Source organism: Taudactylus pleione, unplaced genomic scaffold, assembly GCF_031769625.1.
Source record: "Taudactylus pleione unplaced genomic scaffold, aTauple2 ptg000329l, whole genome shotgun sequence".
NCBI lineage: Eukaryota > Metazoa > Chordata > Amphibia > Anura > Myobatrachidae > Taudactylus > Taudactylus pleione.
The window spans coordinates 12,423,855-12,443,688 of record NW_028284730.1 but is presented as its reverse complement, the minus strand read 5'-3'; the positions used below and the strand labels follow the sequence as shown (position 1 = coordinate 12,443,688).

The window sequence follows — 19,834 nt, the reverse complement described above, 5'->3', positions numbered from 1 at the left end:
GAGAAGTGTGTAGAATTTTTAGGACAAAAAAGCACATGGCAACCCGCCTGGAGTTTGCCAAAATGCACCTGAAGGACTCTCAGACCATGAGAAACAAAATTCTCAGGTCTGATGAGACAAAGATTGAACTCTTTGGCTTGAATGCCAGGCATTATGTTTGGAGGAAACCAGGCACCACTCATCACCAGGCCAATACCATCCCTACAGTGAAGCATGGTGGTGGCAGCATCATGCTGTGGGGATGTTTTTCAGCGGCAGGAACTGGGAGACTAGTCAGGATAGAGGGAAAGATGAATGCAGCAATGTACAGAGACATCCTGGATGAAAACCTGCTCCAGAGCGCTCTTGACCTCAGACTGGGGCAACGGTTCATCTTTCAGCAGGACGACGACCCTAAGCACACAGCCAAGATATCAGAGGAGTGGCTTCAGGACAACTCTGTGAATGTCTTTGAGTAGCCCAGCCAGAGCCCAGACTTGAATCCAATTGAACATCTCTGGAGAGATCTGAAGTTGGCTCTGCACCGACGCTTCCCATCCAACCTGATGGAGCTTGAGAGGTGCTGCAAAGAGGAATGGGCGAAACTGCGCAAAGATAGGTGCGCCAAGCTTGTGGCATCATAATCAAAAAGACTTGAGGCTGTAATTGCTGCCAAATTTGCATCAACAAAGTATTGAGCAAAGGCTGTGAATACTTATGTACATGTGATTTTTTAGGGTTTTTTTTTAAATTAAATTAGCAAAAATCTCAGAAAAACTTTTTACACATTGTCATTATGGGGTATTGTTTGTAGAATTTTGAGGACAAAAATTAATTTATTCCATTTTGGAATAAGGCTGTAACATAACAAAATGTGGAAAAAGTGAAGCGCTGTGAATACTTTCCGGGTGCACTGCATACAGTTGTATGATTGATCACCAGATTAACCTAATGTGATGTAATCTATGATATTTAAACTGTAGAGGAAGTATAATGATGGTCTCTTTATAGGGTTTCTTACCTCTGTAAATGGTCAGGACTGAGGTTAGCGGTGTTCATCACACATATGTAGTGTGTGGGAATGCCACAACCTTGCCTTGCATGGTGAGAGAGCAGGTAGAAATCCACCCTACAGAACAGGAAAGGTGGGGTAAACTGATGTTATACAGAATAGTGTGAGCGTCAGTACAGAAGGAAGCAGCGCTGGCCATGTACACTAATTGTACAGATCATATCTTGTGTTACGCTATTATATTGAGAGGCTCACCATTCACGGCTGGTGACGGTGTGGTCCAGGATAGTCCCTGGGGTAGGAGTAACAAACTCTCCAGCACTAGCGCAGTACATATTAGTGCTGATTCTCTTCTGCACCACGATCACCACCATGCGGGGTGAGTAATTCTCAAATGTACTGAAACAGGTCTGCAGTTGTGGGATCTCGTAATCCACCACTGCACTCAGTTGTCCGTCTGACACCCCATCCCGGTACACCACAATCTTCTCAGGCAGGACGTGATTCACCTGTATACAGAAACAAAGCATAACACCAGTGTGCTTGATGAGGGAAGACAACACTCTAGGATTAAAAGGTCTCAATTATTATATCACAATAAAAAGCATTAATGTAATTAACAGATACAGTTATCGGCCAAGAGATACACATTCACAAATTTAAATATTAAGATTATATTAGTAAAGTATAGGGCAATGTGCTTCAAACACATACAGCAGACTGAAAATAAATATCCTTTTAAAATATCAATTGAAATAATAATAAAATAACAGAGTTCCACTAACAAATGTCCATCCAGACAATGGGATCTAGCATCTGCCTATTCTGCAAATCTGTAATGGATAATAAAATAATCAGCATACATTTTACTTTTATTATTATGTCTTTTGGTTGAATAGTTAAAAAAAACTTGTTAGCTTCTAGGTTCATTGTTTTGCATAATACAACTACCGTAAGTGCTTAGAGTGCGGCTGCTATGGGGCCCAGGTTGCCTTCGGGACCCGGCCCTCCCCCTGCACCTACGGTGCCAAGCCAGCCGCGGTCGCGTCCTCTTTCAGCAGCAATGCCAAAGTGCTGCGCAGAGTAGGCACATATGTCCTCCCGGTCGGCTCCGCCTCCGTCTTTCCTCACCGACTGATACTGGGTGGAGGCGTGGCCGTGATAGGGGAATGTCCCAACAGGCTTAGCACGGCTCCTCCCAGCATCAGTCAGTGAGGAGAGATGGAGCCGACCGGGAGAGGTCATGTGCCTGCCCTGCGCAGCACACTGCTGAAGGAGGACGCGACCACGGAGCAGAGGTAAGTTGCTAGGAGGAAGTGCAGGGGGCCCCAGGAAAATCTAGCTATGGGGCCCCCCAGGTCTAGTTACACCCCTGCATAGTACAATATTACATTTGCAACAAAGTCAATTACTAACGATAATTTGAGTTCTACTGTACTGTAATGGGGGGGGGGGTGAGAACTTGGATAACTATTTTCAAGCTCACGTCATACAGTACTTGTCGGCTGGGTTCTGCTTATTTTACTCCTATTAGGGGTATCTGATGTTGCTACTACTAGGATATCTGAGTGTATTTTACAGTGTGGAGATCCCTACCAACTACTTTACTGTAGGTGGTTTACACCTTTATGAACAAATTCACTTTCATGGTTGGCTCTGCATCACCTTTGGATTATTTTCTATTTCACTTTCTACCCAAACAATAGTTTCCTCTGGTAACACACGGCAATATACAGCTTACCATAACTAGTTCCATTTTCTTTTACCCTTCAACAAATCAATCTAGGTCTTTCAATTGGAAGGTCAAGGCCTTATGGAGTGACAGGTACAGGGATAAGTTTCACCATTTCATCTTGTGCCCTCCCCCCTCCCCTCCCACTATTTTTGATTTTTTTTTTTTTAACCAAGAGACCATTAATCCCTAATGCTGGGTACACACTTTGTAAAATATCGCTCATTCTACATATATTTTTTTTCCCAGATATAGGCACCATTCCACAATACAACTTATCCACTCTGCGTACCACTGCGTCACAAAGCGAGCAGCCTCCCTGGACATATATGTACACATTGGTCTCCCTATACACTAGATAGTGTATGTAATACAGTATTAATAATGAACACTATAGACATTTTATAGTGTAGGCTCTAGGGGAGAGGGTGAACATAGAAACATAAACTTTCTGTTCCAAACATATTTATTTCAAATAAATAACGCAGGGCTCAAAAAAAAGTAAACATCCCATAATAAAAATACATAATGTGTCCAGTAATTATTGTGACAGAGCTGTGCTTGTTAAGCACACACCTGTTTCTTATTGCTAGCAGCTGCTATCTGGTCCAGTGCGCTAACTGAGTGCTCAGATCCACACAGAGAGCAGACTTGGGGCCATATTCAATTGTCGGTGAAAAGCCGTTATCGGCGATACTTTTTCGCCGATTATGTCATTTCTCCAACCTGAACTTATCCCTGTATTCAATTCTTCTGACTTTTCACCGATGCAGAAAGTCAGTGGTTCAACCCAGCGATAAAGTATCACTTATGAATAGGTGTTGAATAAAAGTGCAGAATTGGGGTTTTGGGGTCCAAACTTCTAAAAACCACCCAGCACCCCTTGGACTGTCCCCCAAAGGTAAACTGTGTCAATCTTTTTTTAAACATTACCCAGGACACCCGCAGCAAAGCTATTCAGGGGTACCCATAGTGAACCCCCATGTCACAGCATCTTTTGGGGGGTGTCAGCCCGATTTCCCTAAAAATTACAGCACTTTTCGCTCATTTCATTTTCGCTGGGTCCCATTTTCGTCGATTTGGAATTGGATACGGGGATACACGAGGACAAGCACAATACTCTTCCGCTCAGAAAACCTGCGATGACGGCGAAAAGTCCGGCAACTGACTTTTCGCTCCTAATTGAATATGGCCCTTGGTAGGAAAAGCTCTAAATCTGCCACTGGGCTACATTTTGTTCCTTATACTGCATGCTGTGGCTGTAGCTCTAGTAAAATCGTATTATATACTACTGTTATTGTCTGGGCATGGGGGTTTCAGGGTAACCCCCCAAGTGCTTGCCTATTGCATGGATCTACTAATACTGCCTTATATCGGTGGATTAAACTATGCCAAACAAAGACCTAGGCCTGCCAACCTGATGGCACTCCCATGTAAAATCAGTGGTATTTCCTGCAGCACTGCACAAGGGCTCCGATGCTCATTGCATAAACAGCAATCAACTTTTGAGTAGGGAAATGTGAGGAAATTAGATGTGTAGTAAAAAATTATTTGTAGTGTTCCATTCTCTGCAGCGATTAATTAACTTTTTAGCCCTTATGTTTTCCTACCTGTCTGCTGGTGTAAATGTGTTCATTCACAAGACTTGAACTTTTGCATTAGCCGGTATATTATAATCTGTAATAATCTAGCCACACAGGAATTAACCAGTAGAGAAATGGAACATCTCACAGAAAAAGCACCTCATGGGTTAATTTCACCTCCACAGGGGACACTCAGGACTTAAACCAATCACTTTAACAGTCAATACAGAGCCAAGCCAGCATGTGGTCATCAGGAAAATGATATCTGGGGGAGGTAGGAAGTAGGGACAGGTTAAGGGACTCTCACCAATCAGGAAACTGTGCAACTCTCCTGGGTAGTCATGAGCACTGTGGGAAATTGGGAGGTTTTAAAAAAGAGGTCGCCAAGGGAAGCTCCTCATGTTAGTCACTGACTTTGGCTAAGGGATGAGACTCTGCCAAGGTGCTTAGTGGAACGCATCATCAGTCCTGTGTGGACATATTTACTGGAAACTCCTTTGCAGAAGTAACCCGCTATCACTGTTGTGTGGAATCAGTGATAATTTCTCCTGTGTGGACTAATCTGCTATCACTGTTGTATGGAATCTGTGAGTTTCTCCTGTGTGGAGCTTTACCCTCTACAGGGTTTGGCTCTATCTGGACTGCTACCTGCATATTGTCTTTTCTCAACATTACCTCTTGTCCCTGTGTATTATCAATTTCTGTTTGCGGTACAAAATAAACCATTACTTCGGGTTTCAGGAAACATACAAAAAAAATTCTCGTCCAATTGATGCGCTTAATATACATATCGAGGACAGCTGAAGTTGGTAGACGTGGAGATGTACAAATACACAATCTACAGTATATTACCTTTAAAATTTTCAAATTGCAGTTTGGCACCATTGGTTAAAAGGTAAACGTTTCTCCACTGTCACAATGTTGGTAGCTTATAGAAGATTTACCCTACAACAACCAACCAAATATGGAATTTTATTTTTATTGTTAAATTCCATTCTAGCTGGCACATGCTGTCAGTGCAACATGTGACAGTAGGACAAACAAGCTTCCTCCGTCCAAAAATAGAAACCAATTTGGTTTAGCAGAACTGCAGAAGTGGAGAAACTACTGGAAAACAGACAGCCAAAACAGCCATAAAAAGGACCCAACCAATGATAGAGTGCAATGCAATCTATGTCCATAAAAAACATAAGGGTGCTGCTAAGTGCACTAACAGAATGGGCCTACAAGAATTGGACCTAACCTCCACTAGTCCCACCGGTCAGTGCATCATGCGGGGACATATTATAGCCTGTCCCGCAAACATGGGTAAAAGGAAAAAAATCTTCCAGGGAAGACACTTAAAATGATCTTAAAGAATGGGTGCAAAAGTAGGGCAATAAAAGGCCCAAATAGGAGCATGCTCTCATTAGACAGGACAATATTATTGTTAGAGTGCAATAAACTAGAACAAGACAGTGAATGCAAATACCAACAGAATATTAGAACTTGGCCCAACCAGAGAATAACAGGTGTTCTGCAACGTTAGAACACCAATACAGATAAAGAAATCCTAGTGAATGATGCAATCGGCACAGATTAATGCCCTGAAGATGGGCAACATTCATCAAAAAGCCAGTATGGGGCGATAATGATCTACTTGGCTGCTTGTGGAAGAATGTGCACTAAAAGGAAAGATATAACTACTTTTGACAAAAGGCTCTTGAAGATCAATCATCCATGAGTAGTAAAGCAAGATCTAAAGTGGAATGAGAGGACTTTAGCTTTCTGCCAACCTCAGTTATGGTGACTTATGCCTGGTGGCTGGTACGGTTGAACACACTTAACAAATAACAAAGCAAACAACAATTTGTGCGGCTGCTTTCAAGACGCTTATTGAAAGAACTCTGTCTCAGTTCACAATTAGCCAGAAGTAGACTTGGACATAAACATTTTTTGTTTGCGTATAATATGCATTGTTAAATGTACAAAAAAAAATCCTCTAACTGGATGTAGATTAGTTTGCATCTTGTGCTTATGACTCCTTGCAGTTTACAGAGGAGGAATGATGGAGAGAGAGGGTGTGCAAGTAAGGACGAGTACACTAACGCTGGCCATACAACAGACCAACTTTCCACCAACCATCCAACTAGTTGGTTGGTTGGAATGAAAATCCGGTAATGCATAGGAGCAAATGAAAATCAGCCATTTGCTCTCAAACACGGGAAAACGGAGAAAAGCTGTTGTACAGACAAATCAAATCAAACGGGTTTAACCAACTTGCCTGAACAACATTTTCGTGTTTTCTGGAGTTTGGAAATAAACTTGCTTTCCTTCATTTTTCCACTGTTAAAGAAAAATTAATAAATAACCATTTAACAATATTTAAAAACTAAACTATTACCCAATGTTAGTTTACCTTTTTGGGGGGGTACAGGCACATTTCTCAATTTTCAGGCACTTAATTTTTATGGCAAATGCCGCATTGAGTCTTTTGTAATAGGAATGCCCGAAAACCCACATATGCAATAGCGGCGAAAAGTGACATATTCGAGCAAAGGGTGCAAAAAGTTTGCACATGCGTAAATGTAACCTAATATGATTTCTAGCTTTTTCAATCCATTTACTAGGAATTTCCGGCTTTTCTAATACATTTATAATGATTTCCGGCTTTTCTAATACTTTTACTATGAATTTCCAGCTTTTTTGATACTTTTACTATGATTTCCGGCTTTTCTAATACATTTACTATGGATTTACAACTTTTCGAATACATTTACTATGGATTGCCGGCTTTTCTAATACATTTACTATGGATTCTGGCTTTTCTAATATTTTTACTATGAATTTCCAGCTTTTCTGATACTTTTACTATGATTTCCGGCTTTTCTAATACATTTACTATGGATTTCCGGCTTTTTCAATACATTTACTGTGGACTTCTGGCTTTTTCAATACGCTTTACATGATTTCCGGCTTTTTCAATGCATTCAATATGATTTCCAGCTTTTTCAATACACTTTATATTGTTTACGGCTTTTTCAATGCATTTACTATATTTCCGGCTTTTACCCTCTTCCCACTATTACTACTCCCATAGTGACCACCCTCAGCTCACACTATTACTACTCCCATAGTGACCAATCACTGCCTACACTACTATCACTTCTCCCACAGCATATACTATTACTCCCATAGAGACCACCCACAGCATACACTACTAAAACTCCCATAGTGACCACCCACAGAATACACTACTATTACTCCCATAGTGACCACCCACAGCCTATGCTATTACTACTTCCATAGTGACCACCCACAGCATACACTACTATTACTCCCATAGTGACCACCCACAGCCTATGCTATTACTACTCCAATAGTGACCACCCACAGCATACACTACTATTACTCCCATAATGACCGCCCACAGCATTCACTATTATTACTCTCATAGTGACCACCCACTGCATACAGTCCAGGGTTTGACAAATGTTTCCAAAATCTAGGAGCCAGGATGAAAGTGTAGGAGCCAGACCCTCCCTTCCCCCGGGGCAGCATTACTGAGCACAAATGCCCCGAGCAACCAACCCCCATGGCCACACCACTAGTGGGGTACCCCTGGTAAACCAACCTCCCACATCCACATTACTGAGTAGCTAACCCCCCACTCCAGGCAACCAACCCACCGCTCCACAGCCAAAAAACCCAGGGTAAGCAAAGTCACCACCGGCAGTGGGCGAACTAGAGAGTGGTGGGCCCAGGTGCAAGAATATGCTTTGGGCACACCTATGCAGTGCCCCCAGTAGTGGTCCGCTATGCAGTGCCCACAGTAGTGTCCCATATACAGTGCCCCCAGAAGTGGTCCCCCTTATTCATTGCCCCTAGTAGTCCCCCCTATGCATTGCCCCCAGTAGTAGTCCCCCTTATACAGTGCCCTCAGTAGTCCCCACTATGCATTGCCCCTAGTAGCGCCCCATATACAGTGCCCCAGTAGCACCCCCCCCTTATTCTGTGCCCCAGTAGCAGCCACCCCCCCATACAGTGCCCCCAGTAGCGGCCACCCCCTATGCAGTGTCCCCAGTAGTGGTTCCCCTATGTAGTGCCCCTTTAATCAGTAATAGAACAAAAATAATGTGACTCAATGAAAAAAGCGCTGGTGAATAGACAAAAATAATTACGTTCCTTTAGAGGAAATAAGTGTCCGTGATGGAAGTCCAGAATATTGGCCCTCATTCAGAGCCGCTCGTAAGCGGCCGTACGCTCGTAGTCATCCGATGTTGTTAAACCACGCATGCATCGGTGTAACAGTGCGCATCTGCGTATGGCTGATTACGATCATTTTTTCAGTCGTTCGTCGAATAGCGAACAGGAAGTGACATGTCAAATGTGATTGACAGAACTGTCCGTTTTGGGGCAGTGACGGAGGAGGAGATGGGAAAACGCAGGCGTGTCGAGGCGTTTTTTGGGCGTACATAAATTATCTGATGCGCATGGCCAATGTGAACGGAAAAAGTGTTACGTCACTGTCTGATCCACTTTCCATTAAAAGTGCTCGCTCAGCTTGTGGTCTGGTATTCTCTACCGCAATGACGATGGTCTCTTCGTTCTTCCCGTGGCTCATCGATGGTTTCCCGATTTATCAATTGAGGCCTCAAAAACAATCAGTTTTGAATTGCAAAAATGCTTGTAAGCTGTTTAGCAAATAGGCTTTTTTTAGTAGCAAAAAACCGTACGCAGGTGAACTACTCAGCTGCAAATATCTGGGTTAGACAAACAATTAGTTTACAAATTTATTTTCAATTTGCGTATTTTTGCCAAATTTGTTTTCTTCTTTTTTTAGGGCAACAATATTGTACGCATGTTTGTTGTTTTTCTTCATTTTTTAGGGGCCAAGAAAACAATCGTCCTTTGGTTTTTTGCTAAGTGTTAATTAAAACTCATAAATTGTTTTTAACCCTTGGTTTTTTTTTCAAAAATAATGTTTACATTTCCGTTGTATTGTTTGTCATTTTGTTTGTGGGATTACCTTTTAAGCAGTTTTGGAATAAATTAACAATAGAATTGTGCAGATTTTCAACATGATTTTATTTTTTGTTCTTTTTTTTTTAATACATTTTTGGGAAATAATAAAAACTTGATAACGTAAAAACAAATAACAAATGATTTTAGAAACACACAAACAAAATAAGTGGCATTTGAAATCCACAAACAAACACAATTAATAAAAAATTCACAAGAAAGGAGAAGGAGGTTTTGGGCATTAAGGAATATGGGGCAAACACAGAGAAGGATTGTGGGAAAATTAGCCAGTGCTGTCATCGCCTTTTGGCCCGTTTGGCCGGGGTAAACGGGTCCGGGATGTCCTTCTGCTGGCCTGGCCAGAAGCAGATCTTGTGGCCTCTGGACTAGGCATAGGGCTAAGCACATTTGGAGGGAAGGCTGTTGTTGTGCCAGAGGTGGAGGGTCCTCATGTTCCGGCAGGAAGGGAGGCCGGCTCCAACATGTGCTGGCGAACGAGCTGCTCCAGGGCATTTGCTATTCGCACGTTGGCCCCAGTATTTTCCGCCAGGGCCTTAGCAATGGTCACGTTGGCCGCAGCACTTTGCTCCAGGGCGTCCGCCACCCGTAGCAGATTGGCGTCCATCCTCAGCAGAATCTCGGTCTGCTGATCCGTTTTAATATTGAGATCAGTGAGGAGGCCCACTGCCTGGGGAATGCCCTGGACTGTCTGCCACAGGGTCCCCAGCCGGATCTACTGCTTCCTCCCCTGCAGAAATTCTGCGGCCAAAGCTCCCCTCTGGAGCAGACTCATCCGCCTGTGTCTCTGTGAGAAAAAAGAGTAACATTATAATCTAGATATTGTCCCAAACACATTTCTGAGTTGTTAACATTACATTTACCTGGGTCAACATGAGGAGCCGCAAAGTCTGGCATGTCAGTATCCATGTTCGACACGCCAAACACCTCCTCATCCTGCACACACCCCTGGGCCATCTCCTCCAAATCTGTGAGCTCCAGTGACACAGGGGTGGGACCCCCACCTGTCCCCCCTGCATGCCTAGCCCTATCAGCCATTTTTTGCTTAAGACGATATTTGAAGTCGCTCCATCTGTGGGGTAAAAAGTTGGCATTATTCCTGCAGTATTTGGACTTGTAAACACTTTTTACTAAAATGTAGTTTTTACATACCGGCGTTTGACCTCCCGGGTTGAACGTTCAAACTCACCCATCCTATTGACACCACTGGCTATGTCATCCCACATTTTCCATTTCTGGCTTGCACCCATATTCCTTGCTGCCTGTGGCAGGTTGTCATTGCACATTTGCACCAAAACCTCCATCTCCTTTCTTGTGAATTGTGGCTGCCTTTTTTTTTGTTTAGTTGGCCTACTTGGCCCAGCAGCCTCTTCCATGGCATCCTGAACACCTTTTTTTAAAATGGGATTAAAATTTATAATGTAAAATGTTCCCAAAATTATTGTTAAACATAATCCTTTTGCCCAAAAAAGAGAAATACTTACCTGGCGCCTCTTGGCCAGTGCTTTGCTGCTCTGTAGTCATTTTGGACTTTCAGGTCTCACTACAGCAGACCGATTTGGGTTTTCAGTGACGTTTTTATACATGCGTCAGCATTATTCGGCCGCATCATTGACTGTGCGCGCCTATTGTCCGTCCTTAATTTGAGCGGGAAAATAAAGACTATTTATGGCTTGGTGTGACTGGAGTCGATGGAATGTTGTTTGTTGGAGGTTTGGCGTTGGAGTGGTTTTGAGGTTTAGTGAGTAGAAGGAGGACATTTTCGCAGCGTTTTTTTTCTAGCTTCTTTCTTTTCCGTTGGTTATTTTTAGGATTGTTTGGCTATTTTTTTGTGATTTGGTGAGTAAGTATTTTTAAAAATCACCGTAAAAAAATCATAGTAAATAGTTTACGAATGTTTTTAATATTTTTTTTTGGGGTTTACAGTTATTTTGGCATTGCCCCAGTGAAGTTTTTGAACTTTGGGATATTTGTGTTTTTGGTAAGTGTTTTTGTTTTCATGATTTTACAAATTAGATGTGTTGTTCTTAGCATATGTTTGGCAAAGTAATGTTGTTTTTTTTCTGGGAACAATCATGTCTTACCACTAAAAGTAGCGTACTATTTTGCGTACTAATGTGTCTTGATTTAACTGTAAAAGTAGCGTACTATTTTGCGAACCAATGTGTCTTGATTTAACTGTAAAAGTAGTGTACTATTTTGCGCAGGAATGTGTCTTGATTTAACTGTAAAAGTAGCATACTATTTTGCGAACCAATGTGTCTTGATTTAACTGTAAAAGTAGCGTACTATTTTGCGCAGTAATGTTTTTTGAATTTTTTCTTGTAAAATCATCTCTTACCACTAAATGTAGCGTACTAGTTTCTTCACTAATGTGTGCTCCCTTCTCTATTTGTTTACAGTCCTATTTTATAAAATTAATCTAAAACATATTTTCTACTTTGGAAATGTTGGTTGTTCTGCACATGACACGGCCCAGGCCTGTAAGCATCTTTGGATTTCTTAGAAAAGATAAGTATATTTTTCTTAACACATTTGTCTAAAACAATAACTACCTGGCTTACCATTTCAGGTTGATGTTGGTTGTATTATATTGGCTATGGTTCCAGAACCCGACCAACCTCAACTACGCGTAGGCCTCGTAGGCGTGCAAGGCCCCAGATATATAGAACACGTGTCACCCTTTTTGAAATGCCAGATGATGAGGTATTAAGGCGATACCGTCTGCCGCCCCAAATCATCATAGACACTCTCTCATTAATAGAGAGTGATCTTGAACAGCAAATTGACAATCCTACAGCAATACCACCACTTACTCAATTAATGTCGGTGTTACATTTTTGTGCCTCAGGATCCTTTCAAACCACTGTGGGAATAGTTGCGGGAATATCCCAATCCTCCTTTTCAAGGATCCTGAGGGCAGTGATGGAGGCCCTTTTCAAACACCTCCATCATTTTATTAAAATGCCATTGGATATGGGATATGGGTACCCTTAATGTGGCGAAGGCCAATTTTTACCAAATAGCTGGCTTCCCACACATCATAGGGGTTGTGGATGGCACTCACATATCACTTCAGCCTCCAGCAAGGCTGGAGGCTATTTTTAGGAACCGCAAGCACTTTAATTCACTGAATGTAATGGTGGTATGTAATGCCTCCCTCCAGATCCTGTCCCTGAATGCCAAATTCCCCGGCAGTGCACATGATTCCTTCGTCATCCGGCAATCAGGGATTTGGCACAAATTAAACAACCTACAAGCTGGTGATGCGTGGCTTCTTGGTAAGTTGACACCTTCTCTTGCAACCAATGCAAAGCTTGTTACACAATGGTCCTGATGTTTGTTTTCGTTTTTTCACAGGAGACAGTGGTTACCCTTGCACGCCCTGGCTGCTCACTCCTTATTTGGTTCCCACACCAGGGCCACAAAGTGAGTATAATTCCGCACTTACAGCCACCAGGCAGGTGGTGGAGCGCTGTATCGGCCTTTTAAAAGGCCGATTCAGATGCCTCCACCGCTCTGGTGGCGAGCTCATGTATTTACCGGCTATGGTTTCGAAAATTGTGGTCCTGTGCGGCATATTTCACAACATCGCCATAAGGAGTGGTGTCCCAATGCAGCCAGAGGATGCCTTGCCTGAGGATGGCCCCCCCGAGGTTGGTCGGAGGTCAGTATGTGGGGGGGCCATACGCGATGACATTGTGGCCCGATTTTTTAGGTAATTATTTTCAAAAATTCAGTTAATTGACACAATGTAGACATGTAAGATTTTAATGGCCAATTTTAATTTGTGTTTTATATTTTTTTGTCTTTTATTCCATAAAATGAACCTAAAAACCGATGCCTACTACCTGATCCAAAAAATTGACTTCATGTGGACAAATTGGATATAACTTCGGGAACAATGATTTCTTCGCCTCATTTGTGGATTCATGTTGGCATGCTACTTCTTCAAACAGTTCTTGATTGTTGTTATTTTGTTCTTTTTGGTGTTGGTTGGATTTTTGTGTGTGTTTTCAACTGTGTGAAATGATTGTGCCAATTCACTTTGTGTTTATTATTTGTGTGCATTAAATTTATTTTTAACGTTAAACAAACATTTCCTTGTTAAATTACAAGCAAGTGTAACCTGGTCCAAAAAAGGCAAACTTGCTTAATGGCTAATCCTGTAATGTGTTAAATTGTAAAGTATTTTACCCTGCTTTGTGGCTAAAAACAAACACCAAAGGTATTATGGTGAATCAGTATGTTTTCTAATCTAGCCCTAAGCAGGTTTTATTTAATTTTTACATTACCCACAAAAAATAAAAAAAAACATTTGCAGTTAATTCTACAAACCTATTGTTATTGTTAGGTGTTTAATGTGCCAGCTTACATACTTACTTGAGCTTTCTACAATCTAATTTACATTACTTAAAAACTCATGCTACAATAGTCGACTTATGTAAGGTTCAACAATCTAATATTTCCAGACAAGGAATGAGACTTTAATAAATCAAAATATATTTAATTTTTTAAAACATTTTTTGGGGGGAAAAACAAAAAATTAGTGGCACAGGAGCGCCAACATATGATCCAAGACCACTAGCATGCCTACTACATGGCCCCTCAACCTCTGCAAGCCAGCAAACATTTCTTGCATCCGCCTCTGGTCCTCTGTGGGTTAAAAAAATGTGTGGATTACTAAAATGACACCTTAATTTATATGTTACCAAACAACTTAAAAATCAGACTATACAAAAACAAAAGAAAAAAAAAAAACACAAAAAAATAGGGACAACTACGCAAAAATACTACATTTGGTGGTATCGTAAACAAGAAAGACACATGTATGAGTGTTTGGACAAGTGTCATATGTGTAAGGGGAAAACATCCTAGACATGGTTTCACAAAGATATATATCCAAAACATTAGAAAAACTTGACAATTTTGAACAGCACAGGCAAAAGGACAACATCAACCAAATACCAAAAATTTCTAAAGCAACCATAGTTTAAAAGGGAAACATACCGGTCATTATGCTGACTGGGCCAGGAGCCCCGAAATCGTCCTCCTCAGAGGTGGGCCAGTGCTGGTCGGATGGAGGAGGGGTGATTTGGGAGGAGGTTGAGGAAAAGAGAGGGGTGGGTGATGAAAAGATAGGGGGGGGTGGAGGGGAGTCTGAATTTGGAGGGATGGGAATGTGATGAGAGGGAGGGGCATCACGGTCTGCCAGGTCTGGGGTGGAGGAGGAATTTGCGGAAGGTTGGGGAGAGGATGTTTGGGAGGGAGTGGGGGATAGGGGACGAGCCCGACGTTGTATACTTTGTTGACATCGAAGTCTGCGCTCAGCCCCTAAATGAGGTTGAAAAATTTAAATTATTACATATTTAATATTTTTAAAACAAAATTTGCACACCCAAAAAAAAGGGCTATATGGAAAACATGCACACGCAGGTATGTCCAAAATAAAGAAACAGGGCTATATAGAAAACATGCTCACGCAGGTATGTCCAAAAAAAAGAAACAGGGCTATATGGAAAACATGCACACGCAGGTATGTCCAAAATAAAGAAACAGGGCTATACGGGAAACATGCACACGCAGGTATGCTTACATTTTAAATATATAAAAAAAAAAAAAACACTTACTTTCCATTATTTGCTCCCACAAATTGTCCAACAGGCGTGGGGATCGGCGCCGGAGATCGGACCACTGCCTTTTTAACTGTCCGATATTTCTGCGGAATCCGATCCTACGCAGGCGGCGCCGCACCTCCGCATAGGCGAGCCGCTTGCGGAGGTTAGTGATGGGGGCCGGATGCTCCGTAATTCTCCGGTCCATCACATCTGTGAGGGCCAGGAGTTCGCGGCGACAAAAAGCTGCGGCTCTTGTGATGGCAATGATTTTTTTTTAACAAAAAACAGTTTTAATAAAGGTCCTAGAAAAAATTTGATTGGATAATGTACTTTGTAAATTAACAGAAAGCATTGTATTGGTTATTGTATGAGTCATGTGACCTACACCCTCACAAATATAATGTGAGTTATGATAGGCTTGATGCAGTGACATGCGTAAGCTAATTTAAATATTAATAAAAAAGATGAAAAATCGGCATATAAAAAAATGCAAAACAATAGTAGCATTCAAACAAACTTTTAATTTTGAACAACCATCCCCTTGGTCCAACCGTACGTGTTCTGCGGAAGCATTGACACACACTAACAATAATGAAGTTTATTGACATTGAAAAAAAAAAAATGATTGCAAAGATGTGAATACCAATTAAGCTAATTAATATAGTGATTGCCATTAATCGATTCAAGTATGTTTGCTGAATGAAATAGCAGGCAATCGAAAACTGACAAGGCCACTTCCAGAATTGACTTGTGCGAGCGTTCCCTGTAACCAAAGAGGAGACAGACGGTCGCTATTTTGAACGTTCGCTAGCTAGAGGAGGGGTTGGGAGACTATGGGGCGGAAGATTAGCTGCGAGCGAACATACGAGCAAGCGCTTGAATTTATATTTTCCCGCTCGCACGCCGAACGAGCGAACGGCCACTTGCGTCCGGGTCTGAATCAGGCCCATTCTTCCTTCTTTATTCTCCACCATATACGTGATATCATAAAAATAATAAAAAATATACATGTCATACAGTTTTGATAGTTTATATATGAATAATTAGTAGTCCCCCCTATACAGTGCCCCCAGTAGTAGTCCCCCCTATGCAGTGATCCCAGTAGTAGTCCTCACTATGCATTGCCCCTAGGAGCGGCTTCACCCTGTACAGTGCCCCAGTAGCAGCCTCCCAAAGTGTCCCCTGTAGAGGCCACCCCACCTATGCAGTGTCCCCTGTAGCAACCACCCGCCTATGCAGTGCCCCTCACACACAAAAAAAAAAACACCAAAAAACTTACCTGATCCCCGCTCCTGCCGACGTCCGCTCCTCCCGGCCCCCCTCTACACTATGGGAGAGCCTCTCCCATCACTCGCTGCAGGGGGAGCCGGAAGGCGGAGCTCGTGAGTGAGCTCCAGCCGGCTCCTTCCGTGGACGACGCAGCAGCCAATGAGTGTCTGTCTGACTCTCATCAGCTGCTATAAGAAACACACAGCTGCCGCTGGCGGCTGTGTGTTTGTTACTCTGTAGTGAGGACTGCGCTCGCGGTCTGCACTACACTAGCGGCGGCAGGGGTTGCTGCAAATCTGGTTGCCAGGCAGCCAAATGTGGTCGCCATGGCGACCTGGCCCCCGGGTTTGTCAAGCCCTGGCATACACTATTACTACTCTCATAGTGAACACCCACAGCCTTCACTACTCCCAGTGACCACCCAACAGCATACACTACTACTACTCCCATAGTGACCACCCTCAGCATACACTATAACTACTCCCATAGTGACCACCCACAGCATACACTATAACTACTCCCATAGTGACCACCCACAGCCTACCCTATTACTACTCCCATATTGACCACCCACAGATCATACTATTACTACTCCCATAGTGATCACCCATAGCATACACTAATACTACTTCCATAGTGACCACCTGCAGTATACACTACTACTACTCCCATGGTGACCACCCACAGCATACACTACTTCCTGGGCATAGGTCTGACATGACATTGGCAGGACTGGTTTAATATACCTCTTAGCTCTAGCAGTTTATATCAAGGTCCATGATATCAAATGTTATATTTTGTTTGTCTCCCTTCCAACCAATTACTTCCATTCCTTCTCGCTAACTCGTTCCTCACCATAATGGTCCCTTTTATTACAATGGATATCTATATCCAGAAGGAATTTTTTTCCCTCTTATGAGGTTAAGTTGACAACTGCAGTTTATGAATGTCTTATTGGTGTAGCCTCCTCTGGAATAATACAATTAGATTTTATTTGCATCTTAGTACCAAGTACTGTCTTGTGAATCTGTCCTATATTGTAATGTCTTGGAACTGAGGGCCTGATTCAGACCCGCTCGCTAGGATGCATTCGCTCATAGCCGGCCGATGTTCGCATTGTGCGCATGCATCGCAATGTGCGTGCGCGATTCGCAGCGAGAGATCGGGAAGCGATCGCTCGCTGCGCATAGAAATCCCAGCAGAGTGAGTGACAGGAGATGCCATTTGTGGGTGGTGACAGGGGCTGGCCAATATAAACAGGGTGCATAAATTATAGGCAGCGTTATAATACATGTCACCTGGCTGGTTTTTACACTGAACTGCTCGCAGTGCTTGCGGTAGGGTAGGCTAAGCCTCAAGCGCTGCGATCACATCTGATGGTACCTGATGTACCGATGGTTGCATACACTTCCTGGAGATGATGTGCGCAAGTGGGCGTCTTAAGACAGGCTGGTAGGCGTCTGCATACACTGAGCGATCGCGCGCCAAGACATAGTGGGCATGCTAATGCCTTTCCGTGCAATCGCCTGCCTTCCTTCCCCAAGGGTGCGAGCGTACGCAAATAGTGAGTGGGTCTGACTCGAGCCCTGAGTGTTGCACTTCATGCCCTTTTAGATTATTCTAGATTTCCAACCAGTTAAATTTTTCTAGTATACCTTTCATTGGTTACTATGGGTTACAGCATCCTAGTCCATGTGTACATTTTCATAAATGTCCCCAATTGTGGTTTGCACCACTTGCATGATGCATATTTTATTTCTAAAACAAACACTAAAGTAGGAACAACCTTTAAAATTTATGTTAATTTAAAAAAAAGATTTATGTTCTTACCTGTTAAATCCTTTTCTTAGAATCCATAGGGGACACAGGCTTCAACACTGGATATAGGAGGCTGAGCCGGATATGGTAACCAAATAGTTAAGTTTCTCTTCCAGCAGCCCAGGCTCATTCTCCCCTATACCCCCCCCCAGACCTGAGGTCCAGTTACGTTAACAAGCCCAAGGCAAGGAGCGAGAGGAAGGAGAAGGAAGAGTGGCACACACTCAGTACAAACACAACACACAGTGGAGGTGAAGGTGAACCTGTAACAGTGTAAAACACCCACAAGCCAGGTGTGTCAGGGTGGGCGCCCTGTGGGCCTGATTCAGACCCGGTCACTCGCTCTCAAAAAGGGGCCGGATATTTAAATTGAGGCTCGCTCTTTGCGGTGTGAGGACGCCTCTATGTCTGTGCGAGTGTCCGCTAAATGCGCTCGCTATTTTTTCAAGACGCCCCTTTGCCGTTCACAAATCACGTCATCTCCTGTTTTTATTAGATTAATCGGGAACATCAAAAGGCATCTGAACTGCTCGCAGCGCTTGAGGTAGGAATTACTTCCCATAATCACTGCGAGCAGTTCAGGCTAAAAGACAACCAAGTGACGTGATCGATGACGCTCCTTTGCTAATTATGCACTCCCACTAAATGCCGTTTTGACCGTTGGGCACGCCTGCGTTCGCACAACCACTCCCCCATTTTCAAGCACCTTCCCCTGTTACCACCCACAAACGGCACATTCTGTCACTCAAAATAGCAGCCCCTCTGTGTTTTACGAGCACACGATTTCCGACCGCAATGACTGGTTTGCGCACGCGCATTGCGAACCATACGCATGCGCAGTTGTGCGACCATCGCACAGAGCGAGCGTGCGGACGCTTACGAGCGGGCCTGAATCAGGCCCGGTGTCCCATATGGATTCCAAGAAATGGATTTAACAGGTAAGAACATAAATCTCCTCTTCTCTGGTCATCCATAGGGGGGGGACACTTCAAGACTGGGACATAGCTGTCCCTTTAAGGGAGGGGATGCTCCTGAGCTGCGCTGACAACCCTTCGCCTAAACACAGCGCCCACGGGGGCGAAGGTGTCAAAGTAGACTAGACGTCCCAAAAATGTTCGAGGACCAAAGCTTGTCCAAGGGACGGAAAACCCGCCTGACCCTGGAATCCAGTAAGGCTCCCAAATGGAGCATTTCCTGAGATGGAATCAAGGTGGATTTTCGCCAATTGATGATCCACCAGTGAGCCTGCAGTAGGTCTATTGTGAGACGAATGTGTTCCTGGAGCACATCTGATGACTGGGCCAGGAGAAGGAGGTCATCCAGATAGGGCAGAATTCTGACCTCCTTGCATCGGAGTTGTGCTGCCATGACTTTCGTGAAAGCATGAGATTCTGTGGAAAGTCAAAATGGCAAAGTTTGGTAAACCTGAGTAAGCGCTGCTGACGGACTCTTATGGGAACATGTAAATAGGCATCCTGAATATATAGTGAGGCCATGAAGTCCCCTGGTTTCAGAGCCAGAATGATGGAGCGCATAGACTCCATGCGAAACTTGGGAACCCGAAGGTACCAGTTGAGTGACTTCAGGTTGAGGATGGGCCAAAGAGAACAGTCTGGCTTCTGAACTAGGAAGAGGTTGGCATAGAAGCCCATGCCCCCTGGGACTGGGGAACATAGATGATGAAGCTGGAGGCCAGAAGGGACCGAATGAAATCCTGCAGTGCCTCTGCTTTTTCTAGATCTAATGGCAGGCCTGCAGAAAAAAATTGGGCTGAAGGACATTCCCGAAATGTGAGGGCATAGCC

General features: G+C 43.4%; 1 protein-coding gene across 3 annotated transcripts in view; it reads right to left on the bottom strand.

The window, feature by feature from the left end:
• The window catches only part of PIWIL2 (piwi like RNA-mediated gene silencing 2), a 348,242-nt gene that overhangs the window by 10,526 nt on the left and 317,882 nt on the right, over positions 1-19,834 (bottom strand). For all 3 annotated transcript variants that reach the window (XM_088443404.1, XM_088443405.1, XM_088443403.1), the window contains exons 21-22: positions 1,247-1,500; positions 1,001-1,108 (exon numbers count right to left, since the gene is read on the bottom strand). In XM_088443404.1, coding sequence (XP_088299530.1) covers positions 1,001-1,108; positions 1,247-1,500 — 362 coding nt within the window. The remainder of the gene's footprint in view (positions 1-1,000; positions 1,109-1,246; positions 1,501-19,834) is intronic.